This window comes from Carcharodon carcharias, chromosome 2 (genome assembly GCF_017639515.1).
Source record: "Carcharodon carcharias isolate sCarCar2 chromosome 2, sCarCar2.pri, whole genome shotgun sequence".
Lineage (NCBI taxonomy): Eukaryota > Metazoa > Chordata > Chondrichthyes > Lamniformes > Lamnidae > Carcharodon > Carcharodon carcharias.
Genome location: NC_054468.1, coordinates 234374811 through 234394807, shown reverse-complemented (window position 1 = coordinate 234394807; position 19997 = coordinate 234374811). Strand labels below are relative to the sequence as shown.

Here is a 19997-nt window from a genome sequence, read left to right as displayed (position 1 = left end):
TTGGGGGTAGATGGGATTCAAAAGTAAACAGATCAGCCATGATCTTATTGAATGGCAGAGCAGGCTCAATGGCCTACGTCTGCTCCTTTTTCATATATTTGTATGTTCATATTATTTATTAACCTTTACTATTTTCTACAAATGAATGTATTCTTCAGTAGTTGAACCATTCTGGTTCAGTCTTTATAATTTGTATAACTATGATATGGGCCTTCATTCACAACAGTTGTTCAGTTTTTGAATCAACACAAAAATAAATAAATAATAATTACAAAATCCTCCATATGAGTCTCCAGGCAATGACTATGGGATTAAAAGCTCCATTAAGTATGAGCTAGCTAGCCTATACAGGAATTGGGATTGATGTAATGCTGATACACCAGCCAGTGGCCAGAAAAGTGTCAGGATTATGACATGCGCCAGCAGCCATAGTGCAGGTCGAGTGTGAATGCACAACCATTCCTGTTGTCTTTCTGGTTGGCGGCCGGAGCTATGGTGAAATACATAAGGACTCACCAGCTACTCACAATCAGCTGTTCTCTTCTGCCAACTTCACTTTATTTTATGGGGAAGCTAACTGAAAGGGTTTTACTTAAGCATTATTTTCTAAATACCTTAGATTTTAATTTACTGAAAAATTCTGTACTCTTTAGGATTTCTATCCCTTCCTATTTGATTTTAACTTCATACCGTAATTTTGATTATTTAATTAAAAACTGATTATAAATGATAGAATTGGCCTTAGGCTAAGCAATTCATCTAGTCTTCCTTTAAAGTTGATTGAATAAGATTATCTTAAAATAAAAATTCACAGCTTATCAGTGTACTCGCCTCACGTGACTCCTTGTCCTATGACGTCACTTTGCGATAGATCCCCACCTTTTACCACTGCTTTTCTCTCCTGCTCTGCATTGCTAGCTGTACTAGCAAACTGTACCAGCACACGTATACTGGAGCTGCAAGGGCAGGTCGGTAACTGGCTACACTGTGACCAGTATCTCATCTCCTGACTCCTCAAAGTATGTCGGCTATGTACAAGGCACAAGCCAGGAATGTGATGGAATACACTCCACTTGCCTGGTTGAATGCAACTCCAACAACACACTAAGCTTGACACTATCCACAGAAAAAAACAGCTTACTTGGTGCCCCATCTACCACCGACGCATAGTAGCAGCAGTGTGTGTACCATCTACAAGATGCACTGCGGGAATTCATCAACACTCCTTCAACAGCACCTTCCAAACTCACGACAGCTACCGTCTAGAAGGACAAGGCAGCAGATACATGGGAACACCACCACCTGGAAGTTCCCTTCCAAGCCACACACCATCCTGACTTTAATATATCATCATTCCTTCACTGTCGCTGGGTTAAAATCCTGGAACTGCCTAACAGCATTTAGTATGTACCTGCACCACACAGACTGGAGTGATTCAAGAAGGCGGCTCACCACGCCTTCTTCTCAAGAGCAGTTAGGGATGGCAATAAATGCTGGCCTAGTGACTTCCATAACTTGTAAATTCACAAAAGGATTGTGCCACCCTCATGACAGAGGTGGCTGACATTCTAGCCTTTGTTCTGAATCACTTTGGAATGCTCTGAGGGTGTGATAATGTGTGACACAGGTGATAGGTATATCTTTTTGTGCTTCCAGGTCCCTCTGTCTCCTACTGAGAACACCTTTCCATTCTCATAGAATCATTGAAATATTGAATCATAAAATGGTTACAGCACAGGTGGAGTCCATTCAGCCTGTTGTACCTTTGCTGACCCTCTGAAAGAACAATTCACCTAGTGCCACTCCCTTGCCTTTTCCCCATAACTGCAACTTTTTCCTTTTCAGATATTGATCTGATTCTCTTTTGAAGGCCTCAATTAACTCTGCCTCTACCACACTCTCAGGCAGTGCATTCCAAACTCTTAACCACTCGCTGCGTGAAAATGTTTTTCTGCATGTTGCCATTGCTTTTTATGCCAATTACTTTAAATCTGTGCTCTCTGGTTCTCAATCCTTTCATGAGTGGGAACAGTTTCTCCATATCTACTCTGTCCAGACCCCTCATGATTTTGAATACCTCTATCAAATCTCCTCTCAACCCAAGGAATGCAGCTCCTTCTCCAAGGAAAACAGTCCCAAGTTCTCTAATCTATGTAACTGAAGTTCCTCATGCCTGGAACCATTTTTATGAATCTTTTCTGCTCTCTTTTTCTCTTGCCTCCACATCCTCCCTGAAGCCTAGGACTAGATGCAATACTGAAGCTGAGGGCAAACCAGTTTTTTACTCAGGTTTAATGTAACTTCCGGTATTCTGTGAAAATTGCTGTAGTCCCATAGGCTACTCTCCATTAGAGAGAGACAACTGATAGTAAGTTTAACCTGAGGGTTACCACACCTCTGGCAAGGTTGAAAAGGCAGGGCCTTCATTGATGACTTCAGTCAGTACAGGAATTGAACCCATGCTATTTGTATCACTCTGCATCACAAACCAGCCACCCAGCCTCCTGAGCTAACTCTATGCCTTTATTAATAAAGCCCAGGATGCTGCATGCCTTATTAACCACTTTCTCCACCTGTCCTGCCACCTTCAATAGTTTATGCATATCTATACCCCAGTCCCTCTGCTACTGCCCACGTTAGAATTGGGTGCTTTATTTTATATTGTGTCTCAGCATTCTTCCTAACAAAATGAATCACTTCACACTTTCCTGCATTGAATTTCACCTGTCACTTGTTTGCCCATTCCATCAACCTGTCTGTGTCCGCTGACATTCTACGTTATCCTCCTCATGGTTCACAACACTTCCAAGTTTGGTATCATCCACATATTTTGAAATTGTGCCCTGTACACCAAGGTTTAGGTCATTAATACTTAGCAGGGAGAGCCAGGATCCTAAAACAGATCCCTGAGGAACTCTAGTTTAAATCTGCCTCCAGCCCCTGTAGTCACTACTCTTTATTCTCTGCCACTCAGTCCATTTTGTACCTGTGTTGCCACTGTCTCTTTTATTCCAGGAGCTCTAACTTTGCTCATGAATCTAATGTGAGGAACTTTATCCACTGCCTTTTGGAAGTCCATGCATACCATATCAACAACATTACCTTCATCAATCCTCTCTGTTAGTTCAAATAAAACCTCAAGCAAGTTAGTTGAACATAATTTTCCCTTAACAAATCCATGCTGACTGTCATTAATTATTCTACATCTGCTCAAGTGAGTATTCATTTTGTTTTGAACGATCATTTCTAGAAGTTTCCCCACTACCGAGGTTAAACTGACTGGCCTGTATTTGCTGGGCTGACCTTTATACCCTCTTTTGAACAAAGATGTAACTTTTGCAATCCTCCCGTTCCCTGGCATTGCCCCTGAGTGTAAGGAAGGCTGAAAAATTATGGCCAATGCCTCTAATTCCCACTCACAATTCCTTCAGTATCCTTGGATGCATCTCATCCGGTTCTGGTTCCTTATCAACTTTAAGTACAGACAGCCTATCCAATACCTCCTCCTAATCAATTCTAAACCCTTCATGTGTCATGGTTTCACCATAATCTGCACAGCATCTTCTTCCTTGGTGAAGACAGATATAAATATTCATTCCATAGCTCAGCCATGCCTCCTGTCTCTATATGTTAATCCCCTTTTTGGCCTCTAATCAGTCCTATTCCTCCTTTTACCACCCTTTTACTACTTATATGGCTTTAGAAGACTATGGGATTCCCTTTTATGCTAACTTCCAGTCTCTTTTCATATTCCCTCATTGCTTCTTGTATTTGCTTTTTCACCTCCCCTCTGAACCCTTACCCCTAAATGTTCCCCTACTGACACTTGATCCACTTGGCCTGCATGATTCCCAACAACCAGGTCTAGCAGTGCCTCCTTTCTTACTGGACTGGACACACACTGCTGTAGAAATACACTCCAGGAACTCTTGCCCCTCTCTGTTCTTTACACTTCTACTATCCTATGTTCAGATAATTAAAGTCCCCCATTATAATTACTCTATAATTTTTGCACCTCTGTTTCCCTGCAGATTTGTTCCTCTGCATCTTTTCATAAGACCATAAGACATAGGAGCAGAAATTAGGCCATTCAGCCCATCGCGTCTGCTCCGCCATTCAATCATGGCTGATAAGTTTCTCAACCCCATTCTCCCGCCTTCTCCCCGTAACCTTTGATCTCCTTACCAATCAAGAACCTATCTATCTCGGTCTTAAATACACTCAATGACCTGGCCTCCACAGCCTTCTGTGGCAATGGGGCACTAGGTGGTGGCCTATAGACTACACCAAGCATTGTAATTGCACCTTTTTTGTTCCTTAGCTCTAGCCAAATAGATTTTATCCTTGACCCCTCTGGGACATTCTCTTTCTCCAACACTGCAATGCTCTCCTTAATCAATACCACCACCCCTCCCTCTTTACTTTCTTTCCTATCTTTCCTGAACACCTTTTGGCAGGAATATTTAATACCCAATGCTGCCCTTTTTTTGGGCCAGGCCTCTGTTATTACCAGAGCATCATATTTCCATATGGCAATCTTTTTCTGTAACTCACCAATCTTAATTTACCACACTCGAGGCATTCATATGCATACAATGTAACCCTGATTTAGACTATTACCTTCACTCTTATGCTGAACCCACCTAATACATTACCATTTCTTACTGTAGCGCTATCTGTCTCTCCCAATATTCTTTGCACGTTTATTCTAGTATTATCTCCTGATTCCACACCCCTGCCAAGTTAGTTTAAACGCTCCCTAATAACACTAGCAAAATTGCCCCGTGAGGAAATTGGTCCTGGCTCTGATTAGCTGTACAGGTGCCATCTCCCTGATAGCTGATCCTAATGTCCCAAGAATCTAAAGCATTTTGCACCATTCCTCCAGCCGTACATTTATTGGCTTTATGCACCTAATTCTATATTCACTCTCATGCAATAATTCTATACATTACCTTGGTGTCCTAGTTGAACTTACCTGGATTTATGATTTCATATTCTTTCCATTACAAAGATTGTCTACTTTCACCTCTATAATTTATGTTTTAATCCCTCCATGTTTGCCACCCCTCCTATCTTTGTCATCTCATCTAGCCTACAATACTTGAAGAAGATTGCACTTCTCCAGCTCCAGCCACTTATCCACCCTCAGCTCCAGTGCTCCACCCTTGGTGACCAAGCTTACAGCTCCTGGGCCCTAAGCTCTGGCTTGATTTCAAAACTCCTTTGATGTGATTTGGGACTTTTTATTAAGTGCTAGTTCGAATGATGTACATTTCTTCGCATAAAAGTGCAATGTTTTCAGCGTTTACTATCATTTGATTTTGAACCAGCCAAGGGTCATGAGTTCCTTTACGCTAGTTTCTGGGTATGAAATGGGCACCAGGCATGGAGGTCACATGCTGCAACTAAGAGGCCTGGTGTAAAACTATAACAGGGCATTGGGCCCCATTATCGTTATTTGGATGAGCAGCTGTTACTTGTCGCCTCACTGCCGGGAAGCTGGCCTTGTTTCAAATCATTAATGTTGACAGCTTGACTTGCAAACAGATGTCTCAAGGTAAGGGGTGGATAAGGAGTGGAGAAGAGCAGGGGGCCTATTGCAAGCTAGCAGGGGGCCCAAGGTAAGGCCCATGAAGGGGTGGGGTGGTAATGAATGGAATGGAGGGCGGGGGGGTGGGGTCAAAACAAAGTGAAGAAAATATTGTGGGAGGAGTTGTGGGAGAACTGTTGCTCCTCCTGGCTCCACGGCAATGAGTTTGTTTTTAAGTGTGCCCAACAAGGGGTAATGTCTTCCCCTAGACCTTTCTATAGATCTTTATCTTGCACTGCCAGTCTGTCCACTTTTCCTATTCTATTAACCATCAACTTCTGCTGCTGCTTATTGTGTGTTCCATTCTCAGAAACTTGTCAGTTGATGTTTGAGAGGCCCAGCCACCCAGCTCTGTCTGAAGCAAATCATCTTCCTCTGCCTTCTGGCCATATCTGGTTTTCTTCCTGCGAGTATTTGTGGTTTTATTATTTTTATGTTTGGAAGGCAAAGGAAAAATTAATTCTTGTACTTCACCCTGGTCCCCTTCTAAAAATAACTTTTCTTTATCTTGTTTCATTTTTGAACAGGAGAGGCTGGTTCTCTCAGTGCTGCCACGTTTCATGATGATGGAGATAATTAATGACATGGCTGATGATGTAGAAAAGCCCGGGGCATTCCACAAAATCTATGTTCACCAATATTATGATGTAAGGTGAGTGTCTGTCGATGAGTATTGAGACAGAGCTAAACATTCAAATGTTGTGCCAGATGTGTGCCAGGAGGAGTCAGAGTTATTAAGTCACAGAAGGAAGCCATTTACTCCATCAATTGTAGCATCAGCTAATGGGCCCAGCTTATTTTTGTCTACCTTAACTGAACTTGTCATAATCTTCTGCACCACGGTCAAATCTCCCCTGAATCTCAGTTGCTCCAAGGAGAGTTATCCAAGGTTTTGCAACCTAACCTTATAGTTCAAATTCCCCATTCCTGGAACCATTCTGATAAGTCTCTTCTTCACCCTCCGAGGACCCTCACATCCTTCCTAAAGTGTGGTGACAAGAACTGGATGCAGTGCTCTAGTTGTGGCCTAACCAGACACGGGCCAGATGTCCATGGGTAGGACAATAGGGACAAATGGTCATTGGTAGGATAGTGGGGCCAGATGTCTGTTGAATCTTAGTTACCAGTTTGTTGGATCCTATTCGCACACTTGTTGTAAGGGGTGGCCGAGTTGGTGTTAATGATAGAGTTGAGCAGCAGGCACTTCATAGATAGAAACTCTTTTATTTACTAAAATACTCAGCAGCAACTAAACATGTGCTTATACTTCAAATTCTATCTTCATACACTCCTGCTACTAACTACTGGCTCCAGAGGTAGCCCGTGCTACTCTGCTATTGGATGCTAAGATTATGTGATCTTCCATTATAACATTCTTCTTAAAGGTATAGTTTACATCAGATTACCACATTCCTCCCCCTTTACTCAGAAATACATTTTATATTTACAAAATAGCAAAATATTTGCACTGATGAGTAATTTACAAATTCAGTCTTTCTGCGGGTTTTCTTATGCGCGTAAACACAGAAACATAGAAACTAGGAGCAGGAGTAGGCCATTCAGCCCTTCGAGCCTGCTCCACCATTCAATATGATCATGGCAGATCATCCAACTCAATAGCCTGCTCCTGCTTTCTCGCCATACCCTTTGATCCCTTTCGCCCCAAGAGCTATATCTAACTCCTTCTTCAAAACATACAATGTTTTGGTCTCAACTACTTTCTGTGGTAGCAAATTCCACAGGCTCACCACTCTCTGGGTGAAGAAATTTCTCCTCATCTCAGTCCTAAATGGTCTACCCCATATCCTCAGACTGTGACCCCTGGTTCTGGACTCCCCCACCATCGGGAACATCCTGCATCTGCCCTGTCTAGTCCTGTTAGAATTTTATAGGTTTCTTTGAGATCCTCCCTCATAAGACCATAAGACATAGGAGCAGAAATTAGGCCATTCGGCCCATCGAGTCTGCTCCGCCATTCAATCATGACTGATAAGTTTCTCAACCCAATTCTCCTGCCTTCTCCCCGTAACCTTTGATCCCCTTACCAATCAAGAACCTATCTTTCTCGGTCTTAAATACACTCAATGACCTGGCCTCCACAGCCTTCTGTGGCAATGAATTCCATAGATTCACCACTCTCTGGCTAAAGAAGTTTCTCCTCATCTCTGTTCTAAAAGGTCTTCCCTTTACTCTGAGGCTGTGCCCTCAGGTCCTAGTCTCTCCTACTAATGGAAACATCTTCTCCACGTTCACTCTATCCAGACCTTTCAGTATTCTGTAAGTTTCAATCAGATCCCCCCTCATTCCTTCTAAACACCATAGAGTATAGACCCAGAGTCCTCAAACGTTCCTCATATGTTAAGCCTTTCATTCCTGGGATCATTCTCGTGAACCTCCTCTGGACCCTCTCCAGGGCCAGCACATCCTTCCTGAGATACGGTGCCCAAAATTGCTCATAATATTCTAAATGTGGACTGACCAGAGCCTTATAAAGCCTCAGCAGCACATCCCTGCTTTTATATTCTAGTCCTCTCGAAATAAATGCCAACATTGTATTTACCTTCCTAACTACCGACTCAACCTGCAAGTTAACCTTAAGAGAATCCAGGACTAGGACTCCAAAGTCCATTTGCACTCCAGATTTCTGAATTCTCTCTCCATTTAGAAAACAGTCTATGCCTGTATTCTTCCTACCAAAGTGCACGACCTCACACTTCCCCACATTGTATTCCATCTGCCACTTCTTCGCCCATTCTCCTAACCTGTCCAAATCCTTCTGCAGCCTCCGCGCCTCCTCAATACTACCTGTCCCTCCACCTATCTTTGTATCATGTGCAAACTTAGCCAGGATGCCCTCAGTTCCTTCATCTAGATCATTAATGTATAAAGTGAAAAGTTGTGGTCCCAACACTGAACCTTGCGGAACTCCACTAGTCACCAGCCGCCATCCTGAGAAGGACCCCCTTATCTCCACTCTCTGCCTCCTGCCAGACAGCCAATCTTCTATCTTGCCTCTAATGCCATGAGCTCTTATCTTACTAAGCAGCCTCCTATGCGGCACCTTGTCAAGGCCTTCTGGAAGTCCAAGTAGATAACATTCATTGGGTCTCCTTTGTCTAACCTACTCGTTACCTCCTCAAAGAATTCTAACAGATTTGTCAGGCATGACCTCCCCTTGATGAAACCATGCTGACTTTGCCCTATTTTACCATGCACTTCCAAGTATTCTGAAATCTCATCCTTAATAATGAACTCTAAAATCTTACCAACGACCGAGGTCAGGCTAATCGGCCTGTAATTTCCCGTCTTTTGCCTCACTCCCTTCTTAAACAGGGGGGTTACATTAGCGATTTTCCAGTCCTCTGGGACCCTCCCTGACTCCAGTAATTCCTGAAAGATCACCACTAACACCTCCACTATCTCTTCAGCTATCTCCTTCAAAACTCTGGGGTGTGATTCATCTGGTCCAGGTGATTTATCCACCTTCAGACCTTTCAGTTTTCCTAGCACCTTCTCCTTGGTAATGGCCACCATACTCACCTCTGTCCCCCGACTCTCTTGAACTTTGGGGATGTTACTTGTGTCTTCCACCATGAAGACTGACGCAAAGTACCTATTTAGTTCCTCTGCCATTTCTTTGTTCCCCATTATTACTTCTCCAGCGTCATTTTCCAGCAGCCCAATGTCTCTTTTGCCTCTCTCTTACTCTTTATATATTAAAAAACTCTTGCAATCTTCTTTTACATTACTGGCTAGTTTACCCTCATATTTAATCTCCTCCTTCCTTATTTCTTTTTTAGTTGGCCTCTGTTGGTCTTTGTAGGCTTCCCAATCCCTTGATTTCCCACTGCTCTTCACCACATTGTTTGCTTTCTCTTTATCTTTTATGCTGTCCCTAACTTCCCTTGTCAGCCATGGTTGCCTCGTCCTCCCTTTAGTATGCTTCTTCTTCCTTGGGATGAATTTTTGCTGTGTCTCCCAAATTACTCTCAGAAACTCCTGCCATTGCTGTTCCACTGTCTTTCCTGCTAGGCTCATCTCCCAGACAATTCTGGCCAGCTCCTCCCTCATGCCTCTGTAGTTATCTTTATTCAACTGTAATACTGTTACATCTGACTCCAGCTTTTTCCTCTCAAATTGCAAGGTAAATTCTATCATATTATGGTCACTTCCTCCTAAGGGTTCCTTCACCTTAAGCTCCCTTATCAAATCTGCCTCATTACACATCACTAAATCTAGAATTGCCTGTTCCCTAGTGGCTCCACCACAAGCTGCTCCAAAAAGCCATCTCGTAGACATTCCACAAATTCCTTTTCTTGGGATCCACTACCAACCTGATTTCCCCAGTCTACCTGCATATTGAAATCCCCCATGATCACTGTAACCTTGCCTTTCTTACACGCCTGTTCTATCTCCTGGTGTATCTTGTGCCCCACATCCTGACCACTGTTCGGAGGCCTGTACATAACTCCCATTATGGTTTTTTTACCTTTGCGGTTCCTCAACTCTACCCACACAGATTCTACATCATCTGACCCTACATCATTTCTTGCTATCGATTTAATTTAATTTCTTACTAACAAAGCAACCCCACCCCCTCTGCCAACCTGCCTATCTTTTCGATAGGATGTATATCCTTGGATATTTAGCTCCCAGTCCTGATCCCCTTGCAGCCATGTCTTCGTAATGCCCACCACATCATACCTGCCAATTTCAATCTGCGCCACAAGCTCATTTACCTTATTTCGTATACTGCGTGCATTCAGATACAACACCTTCAGTCCTGTATTTCCTGTCCCCTTTCTCATCGTCATTCCTTTATCTGATGTGCTTGAAGTTAGATTCCTAGCCCTTTCCAAACAGTCTGTCCTATTTTCTGTTCTGGAGACTTTCATCGCCTCTCCTGGGCTCTCCTTTCTTTTCAGTTTTTTGATAATTTTCCAAGAAGTTGAATCCACCCCCCACACGCTAACCTGCTGAACGAGGATTAGTGTCCTCATTCTTCTGAACTCCAGCGAATATAATCCTAATTGACCTAATCTCTCCTCATATGTCAGTCCTACCGTCCCAGGAATCAGACGGGTAAACCTTCACTGCACTCCCTCTAGAGCAAGTACATCCTTCCTCAGGTAAGGAGATCAAAACTGCACACAATACTCCAGGTGTGGTCTCTACCAAGGCCCTGTACAATTGCAGCAAGACATCCATGTTCCTGTACTCGAATCCTCTGGCTATGAAGGCCAACATACCATTTGCCTTCTTTACCACCTGCTGCACCTGCATACTTACCTTCAGCGACTGGTGTATGAGGACACCCAGGTCTCGTTGCACATTTCCCTCTCAATTTATAGCCATTCAGATAATAATCTGCCTTCCTGTATTTACTACCAAAATGGATAACCTCACATTTATCCACATTATATTGCATCTGTCATGCATTTGCCCACTCACTCAGCTTGTCCAAATCACACTGAAGCATCTCTGCATCCTCCTCACAGCTCACCCTCCCACCCAGCTTTGTGTCATCTGCGAATTTGGAGATATTACATTTAGTTCCCTCATCTAAATCATTAATATATATTGTGAATAACTGGGGTCCCAGCACCAATCCCTGAGGTACCCCACTAGGCACTGCCTGCCATTCGGAAAAAGTCCCATTTATTCCTACTCTTTGTTTCCTGTCTGCCAACCAGTTTTCTATCCATCTCAATACACTACCCCCAATCCCATGCACTTTAATTTTACACGCTAATCTCTTATGTGGGGCTTTGTTGAAAGCCTTCTGAAAGTCCAAATAAACCACCTCCACTGGCTCCCCCTCATCAACTCTACTTGTTACATCCTTGAAAAATTCCAGTAGATTTGTCAAGCATGATTTCCCTTTCATAAATCCATGCTGACTCTGTCTGATCCTGCCACTGTTTTCCAAATGCTCAGCTATTAAATCTTTTATAATGGACTCTAGAATTTTCCCCACTACCGACGTCAGGCTGACCGGTCTATAATTCCCTGTTTTTGCTCTGCCTTCCTTTTTATATAGTAGGGTTACTTTTTGCTACCCTCCAATCTGTAGAAACTGTTCCAGGGTCTATAGAATCTTGGATGATGACCACCAATGCATCCACTATTTCTAGGGCCACTTCCTTAAGTACTCTGTGATGTAGATTATCAGGCCCTGGGGATTTATTGGCCTTCAGTCCCATCAATTTCCCTAACACCATTTCCCTACTAATACTGATTATTTCTGGTATGTTATTAGTGTCCTCCTTTGTGAAGACAGAACCAAAGTCTGTATTTAGTTGGTCAGCCATTTCTTTGTTCCCCATTATAAGTTCCCCTGTTTCTGACTGTAAGGGACCTACATTTGTCTTAACCAATCTTTTTCTCTTCACATACCTATAGACACTTTTACAGTAAGTTTTTATATTCCCTGCAAGCTTACTCTTGTACTCTATTTCCCCTTCTTAATCAACCCCTTGGTCCTCCTTTGCTGATTTCTAAAGTGCTCCCAATCCTCAGGTCTGTTGTTTTTTTCTGGCCAATTTGTATGTTTCTTCCTTGGATCTAATACTATCTCTAATTTCCCTTGTAAGCCATGGTGTGGCCACCTTTCCTGTTTTACTTTTGTGGCAGACAGGAATAAACAATTCTTGCAGTTCACCCATTTACTCTTTGAATGTTTGCCATTGCCTATCCACCATCATCCTTTTTAGTAATGTTTCCCAATCCCTCATAGCCAACTCGCGTCTCATACGATCATAGTTTCCTTTATTAAGATTCAGGACCTATGTCTCAGAATCAACTATGTCACTCTCCATCTTGATGAAGAATTCTATCATATTATGGTCGCTCATCCCCAAGGGGCCTCGCACAACTAGATTGCCAATTATTCCTTTCTCATTACACAAAACCCAGTCTAGGATGGCATGTCCTGTAGTTGGTTCCTCGAGGTGTTGGTCCAGAAAAACATCCCGTATACACTCCGGGAATTCCTCCTCTACGATATTGTTACTAATTTGATTTGCCCAATCTATATGCAGATTAAAGTCACCCATAATTACAGATGTTCTTTTATTACATGTGTCTCTAATTTCCTGTTTAATGCCATTCCCAACATCACTACTACAGTTTGGGGATCTATATATGCAACCCTCACTAACGTTTTTTGCCACTTAATGTTTCTCAGCTCTCCCCATACAGATTCCACATCATCGGAGCTAATATCTTTCCTCACTTTTGCGTTAATTTCCTCTTTAACCAGCAATGCAACTCCACCACCTTTTCCTTTTTGTCTGTCCTTCCTAAATAATGAATACCCCTGGATGTTCAGATCCCATCCCTGGTCACCCTGCAGCCATGTCTCTGTAATCCCGACTATATCATACCTGTTTACATCTATCTGCACGGTTAATTCATCCACTTTATTGCGAATGCTCCTTGTGTTAAGGCACAAAGCCTTAAGGCTTGTCTTTTTAACATTACTTGTCCCATTCCCCTATTTCTCACTGAGACCCTGTTTGATTCTTGCCCTTGATTTCCCTGCCCATCACTTTTCTTATTCCGCTTTCTATTTTTTGTTCTTGTCCTTGATTCCCCCCTCCTCTGACTCCTTTCATAGGTTCCCATCCCCCAGCCATTTTAGGTTAAATCCTCCCCAACCACTCTGGCAGATATTCCCCGAGGACATCAGTCCTGGTCCTGCCCAGGTGTAACCCGTCCAGTTTGTACTGATCCCACCTTCCCCAGAACCAGTCCCAATGTCCCAGGAATCTGAAACCCTCCCCCTCACACCATCTCTTCAGCCACGTATTCATCCAATATATTCTGCTACTTCTACTCTGACTGGCATGTGGCACTGATAGTAACCCTGAGATCACTACCTTTGAGGTCCTACTTTTTAAACTTACTTCCTAACTCCCTATATTCTGCTTTTAGGACCTCATCCCTTTTTTTACCTATGTTGTTTGTACCAATGTGTACCACGACCACTGGCTGTTCACCCTCCCCCTTCAGAATGTCCTTTAGCCGCTCTGAGACATGCTTGACCCTAGCACCAGGGAGGCAACGTACCATCCTGGAGTCTCGTTTGCAGCCACAGAAACACTTATCTATTCCCCTTACAATTGAATCCCCTGTAACTATTACATTCCCACACTTTTTACTCCTCCCCTGTGCAGCAGAGCCAACCGTGGTGCAACAAATTTGGCTGTTGCTGCTTTCCCCTGAGAGGTCATTCCCCTCAACAGTATCCAAAGCGGTATATCTGTTTTGCAGGGGACTAGCCACAGGAGATTCCTGCATTGCCTGCCTAGTCCTCTTGCTCTGCCTGGTGGTCACCCATGTCCTTCCTGCCTGTGGACTCTTAGCCTGCGGTGTGACCACCTCTCTATACGTGCTATCCACAATACTCTCCGCCTTGCGGATGCTCCACCGTGTCCCCAGCTGCTGTTCCAGCTCCAAAACCCGGGCTTCCAGGAGCTGCAGCTGGAGACACTTCCCACACACATGCTGGCCCCGGGCACTGGAAATGTTCCCGGCTTCCCACATAGAGCAGGAGGACCACACCACGGCTTTGCGCTCTCCTGCCATGACTTATCCCTTTAAATTAAATTAAACGTTTTGGAAGATACTTAATATCAAATACTCTTGGGCCCTTCTTTCCTGGTCCTCGTCATTACAGAATATAGCCCCTACAAACGATGAATCACAAAATAAGACCTTAAAAACTATAAGCAATAAAAGTAGGAAGTGCTTACCCGGCCTTACTCACAGTACTCAAAGGATCACCTCGTTCCCTCCTCACTGAACTCCTTCAGTCACCCCTGCTCTCCCAGCTTCTCTTCAACTCCCAGCTCCTCTTACGCTCCTTTTCAACTCCCGACTCCTCTAGGTGCTGCTGACTGCCTGTCCCAGGGCCCTCCTCTCACACTCTCCTCTAGGTGCTGCTGACTGTCTGTCCCAGAGTCCTCCTCTCACACTCTCCTCTAGGTGCTGCTGACTGTCCCAGGGTCCTCCTCTCACACTCTCCTCTAGGTGCTGCTGACTGTCCCAGGGTCCTCCTCTCACACTCTCCTCTAGGTGCTGCTGACTGTCCCAGGGTCCTCCTCTCACACTCTCCTCTAGGTGCTGCTGACTGACTGTCCCAGGGTCCTCCTCTCACACTCTCCTCTAGGTGCTGCTGACTGTCCCAGGGTCCTCCTCTCAGACTCTCCTCTAGGTGCTGCTGACTGTCTGTCCCAGGGTCCTCCTCTCACTCTCTCCTCTAGGTGCTGCTGACTGTCCCAGGGTCCTCCTCTCACACTCTCCTCTAGGTGCTGCTGACTGTCCCAGGGTCCTCCTCTCACACTCTCCTCTAGGTGCTGCTTACTCCCTGTCCCAGGGTCCTCCTCTCACACTCTCCTCTAGGTGCTGCTGACTGCCTATCCCAGGGTCCTCCTCTCGCTCTCTCCTCTAGGTGCTGCTGACTGTCTCAGGGTCCTCCTCTCACTCTCTCCTCTAGGTGCTGCTGACTGCCCCAGGGTCCTCCTCTCACACTCTCCTCTAGGTGCTGCTGACTGTCTGTCCCAGGGTCCTCCTCTCACTCTCTCCTCTAGGTGCTGCTGACTGTCCCAGGGTCCTCCTCTCACACTCTCCTCTAGGTGCTGCTGACTGCCTATCCCAGGGTCCTCCTCTCACACTCTCCTCTAGGTGCTGCTGACTGCCTATCCCAGGGTCCTCCTCTCACACTCTCCTCTAGGTGCTGCTGACTGCCTATCCCAGGGTCCTCCTCTCACACTCTCCTCTAGGTGCTGCTGACTGTCTGTCCCAGGGCCCTCCTCTCACACTCTCCTCTAGGTGCTGCTGACTGTCCCAGGGCCCTCCTCTCACTCTCTCCTCTAGGTGCTGCTGACTGCCTATCCCAGGGTCCTCCTCTCACACTCTCCTCTAGGTGCTGCTGACTGTCCCAGGGCCCTCCTCTCACACTCTCCTCTAGGTGCTGCTGACTGTCCCAGGGTCCTCCTCTCACACTCTCCTCTAGGTGCTGCTGACTGTCCCAGGGTCCTCCTCTCACAGTCTCCTCTAGGTGCTGCTGACTGTCCCAGGGTCCTCCTCTCACACTCTTCTCTAGGTGCTGCTTACTCCCTGTCCCAGGGTCCTCCTCTCACACTCTCCTCTAGGTGCTGCTGACTGCCTATCCCAGGGTCCTCCTCTCGCTCTCTCCTCTAGGTGCTGCTGACTGTCTCAGGGTCCTCCTCTCACTCTCTCCTCTAGGTGCTGCTGACTGTCTCAGGGTCCTCCTCTCACTCTCTCCTCTAGGTGCTGCTGACTGTCTGTCCCAGGGTCCTCCTCTCACTCTCTCCTCTAGGTGCTGCTGACTGCCCCAGGGTCCTCCTCTCACACTCTCCTCTAGGTGCTGCTGACTGCCTATCCCAGGGTCCTCCTCTCACACTCTCCTCTAGGTGCTGCTGAATGCCTATCCCAGGGTCCTCCTCTCACACTCTCCTCTAGGTGCTGCTGACTGCCTATCCCAGGGTCCTCCTCTCACACTCTCCTCTAGGTGCTGCTGACTGCCTATCCCAGGGTCCTCCTCTCACACTCTCCTCTAGGTGCTGCTGACTGCCTGTCCCAGGGTCCTCCTCTCGCTCTCTCCTCTAGGTGCTGCTGACTGTCCCAGGGTCCTCCTCTCACACTCTCCTCTAGGTGCTGCTGACTGTCCCAGGGTCCTCCTCTCACACAATCCTCTAGGTGCTGCTGACTGCCTATCCCATGGTCCTCCTCTCACACTCTCCTCTAGGTGCTGCTGACTGTCTGTCCCTGGGCCCTCCTCTCACACTCTCCTCTAGGTGCTGCTGACTGTCCCAGGGCCCTCCTCTCACTCTCTCCTCTAGGTGCTGCTGACTGCCTATCCCAGGGTCCTCCTCTCACACTCTCCTCTAGGTGCTGCTGACGGCCTATCCCAGGGTCCTCCTCTCACACTCTCCTCTAGGTGCTGCTGACTGACTATTCCAGGGTCCTCCTCTCACACTCTCCTCTAGGTGCTGCTGACTGTCCCAGGGTCCTCCTCTCACACTCTCCTCTAGGTGCTGCTGACTGTCTGTCCCAGGGTCTTCCTCTCACACTCTCCTCTAGGTGCTGCTGACTGTCTGTCCCAGGGTCCTCCTCTCACACTCTCCTCTAGGTGCTGACTGACTGTCCCAGGGTCCTCCTCTCACACTCTCCTCTAGGTGCTGCTGACTGTCTGTCCCAGGGTCCTCCTCTCACACTCTCCTCTAGGTGCTGCTGACTGTCCCAGGGTCCTCCTCTCACACTCTCCTCTAGGTGCTGCTGACTGTCCCAGGGTCCTCCTCTCACACTCTCCTCTAGGTGCTGCTGACTGTCCCAGGGTCCTCCTCTCACACTCTCCTCTAGGTGCTGCTGACTGCCTGTCCCAGGGTCCTCCTCTCGCTCTCTCCTCTAGGTGCTGCTGACTGTCTGTCCCAGGGTCCTCCTCTCACACTCTCCTCTAGGTGCTGCTGACTGTCCCAGGATCCTCCTCTCACACTCTCCTCTAGGTGCTGCTGACTACCCCAGGGTCCTCCTCTCACACTCTCCTCTAGGTGCTGCTGACTGTCTGTCCCAGGGTCCTCCTCTCACACTCACCTCTAGGTGCTGCTGTCTGTCCCAGAGTCCTCCTCTCACACTCTCCTCTAGGTGCTGCTGACGGCCTATCCCAGGGTCCTCCTCTCACACTCTCCTCTAGGTGCTGCTGACTGACTATTCCAGGGTCCTCCTCTCACACTCTCCTCTAGGTGCTGCTGACTGTCTGTCCCAGGGTCCTCCTCTCACACTCTCCTCTAGGTGCTGCTGACTGTCTGTCCCAGGGTCCTCCTCTCACACTCTCCTCTAGGTGCTGACTGACTGTCCCAGGGTCCTCCTCTCACACTCTCCTCTAGGTGCTGCTGACTGTCTGTCCCAGGGTCATCCTCTCACACTCTCCTCTAGGTGCTGACTGACTGTCCCAGGGTCCTCCTCTCACACTCTCCTCTAGGTGCTGCTGACTGTCCCAGGGTCCTCCTCTCACACTCTCCTCTAGATGCTGCTAACTGTCTGTCCCAGGGTCCTCCTCTCACACTCTCCTCTAGGTGCTGCTGACTGTCCCAGGGCCCTCCTCTCACACTCTCCTCTAGGTGCTGCTGACTGTCCCAGGGTCCTCCTCTCACACTCTCCTCTAGGTGCTGCTGACTGTCTGTCCCAGGGTCCTCCTCTCACACTCTCCTCTAGGTGCTGCTGTCTGTCCCAGGGTCCTCCTCTCACACTCTCCTCTAGGTGCTGCTGACTGTCTGTCCCAGGGTCCTCCTCTCACACTCTCCTCTAGGTGCTGCTGACTGTCCCAGGGTCCTCCTCTCACACTCTCCTCTAGGTGCTGCTGACTGTCCCAGAGTCCTCCTCTCACACTCTCCTCTTGGTGCTGCTGACTGTCCCAGGGTCCTCCTCTCACACTCTCCTCTAGGTGCTGCTGACTGCCTATCCCAGGGTCCTCCTCTCACACTCTCCTCTAGGTGCTGCTGACTGCCTATCCCAGGGTCCTCCTCTCACACTCTCCTCTAGGTGCTGCTGACTGTCTGTCCCAGGGTCCTCCTCTCACACTCTCCTCTAGGTGCTGCTGACTGTCCCAGGGCCCTCCTCTCACACTCTCCTCTAGGTGCTGACTGTCTGTCCCAGGGTCCTCCTGTCACACTCTCCTCTAGGTGCTGCTGACTGCCTGTCCCAGGGTCCTCCTCTCACACTCTCCTCTAGGTGCTGCTGACTGCCTATCCCAGGGTCCTCCTCTCACACTCTCCTCTAGGTGCTGCTGACTGTCTGTCCCAGGGTCCTCCTCTCACACTCTCCTCTAGGTGCTGCTGACTGTTCTAGGGTCCTCCTCTCACACGCTCCTCTAGGTGCTGCTGACTGTCCCAGGGTCCTCCTCTCACACTCTCCTCTAGGTGCTGCTGACTGCCTATCCCAGGGTCCTCCTCTCACACTCTCCTCTAGGTGCTGCTGACTGTCCCAGGGTCCTCCTCTCACACTCTCCTCTAGGTGCTGCTGACTGTCCCAGGGTCCTCCTCTCACACTCTCCTCTAGATGCTGCTAACTGTCTGTCCCAGGGTCCTCCTCTCACACTCTCCTCTAGGTGCTGCTGACTGTCCCAGGGCCCTCCTCTCACACTCTCCTCTAGGTGCTGCTGACTGTCCCAGGGTCCTCCTCTCACACTCTCCTCTAGGTGCTGCTGACTGTCTGTCCCAGGGTCCTCCTCTCACACTCTCCTCTAGGTGCTGCTGTCTGTCCCAGGGTCCTCCTCTCACACTCTCCTCTAGGTGCTGCTGACTGTCTGTCCCAGGGTCCTCCTCTCACACTCTCCTCTAGGTGCTGCTGACTGTCCCAGGGTCCTCCTCTCACACTCTCCTCTAGGTGCTGCTGACTGTCCCAGAGTCCTCCTCTCACACTCTCCTCTAGGTGCTGCTGACTGTCCCAGGGTCCTCCTCTCACACTCTCCTCTAGGTGCTGCTGACTGCCTGTTCCAGGGTCCTCCTCTCACACTCTCCTCTAGGTGCTGCTGACTGTCCCAGGGTCCTCCTCTCACACTCTCCTCTAGGTGCTGCTGCCTATCCCAGGGTCCTCCTCTCACACTCTCCTCTAGGTGCTGCTGACTGTCCCAGGGTCCTCCTCTCACACTCTCCTCTAGGTGCTGCTGACTGTCCCAGGGTCCTCCTCTCACTCTCTCCTCTAGGTGCTGCTGACTGTCCCAGGGTCCTACTCTCACACTCTCCTCTAGGTGCTGCTGACTGCCTATCCCAGGGTCCTCCTCTCACACTCTCCTCTAGGTGCTGCTGACTGCCTATCCCAGGGTCCTCCTCTCACACTCTCCTCTAGGTGCTGCTGACTGTCTGTCCCAGGGTCCTCCTCTCACACTCTCCTCTAGGTGCTGCTGACTGTCCCAGGGTCCTCCTCTCACACTCTCCTCTAGGTGCTGCTGACTGTCCCAGGGTCCTCCTCTCACACTCTCCTCTAGGTGCTGCTGTCTGTCCCAGGGCCCTCCTCTCACACTCTCCTCTAGGTGCTGCTGACTGTCTGTCCCAGGGTCCTCCTCTCACACTCTCCTCTAGGTGCTGCTGACTGTCCCAGTGTCCTCCTCTCACTCTCTCCTCTAGGTGCTGCTGACTGACTGTCCCAGGGTCCTCCTCTCACACTCTCTTCTAGGTGCTGCTGACTGCCTGTCCCAGGGCCCTCCTCTCACTCTCTCCTCTAGGTGCTGCTGACTGTCTGTCCCAGGGTCCTCCTCTCACACTCTCCTCTAGGTGCTGCTGACTGTCTGTCCCAGGGTCCTCCTCTCACACTCTCCTCTACGTGCTGCTGACTGTCCCAGGGTCCTCCTCTCACACTCTCCTCTAGGTGCTGACTGTCT

At 47.9% G+C, this 19997-nt stretch overlaps 1 protein-coding gene across 1 annotated transcript in view; it reads left to right on the top strand.

Moving 5' to 3' along the window:
* The window catches only part of LOC121288982 (adenylate cyclase type 8-like), a 217233-nt gene that overhangs the window by 14501 nt on the left and 182735 nt on the right, over positions 1 to 19997 (top strand). The window contains exon 3 of the mRNA XM_041207846.1: positions 6121 to 6245. Coding sequence (XP_041063780.1) covers positions 6121 to 6245 — 125 coding nt within the window. The remainder of the gene's footprint in view (positions 1 to 6120; positions 6246 to 19997) is intronic.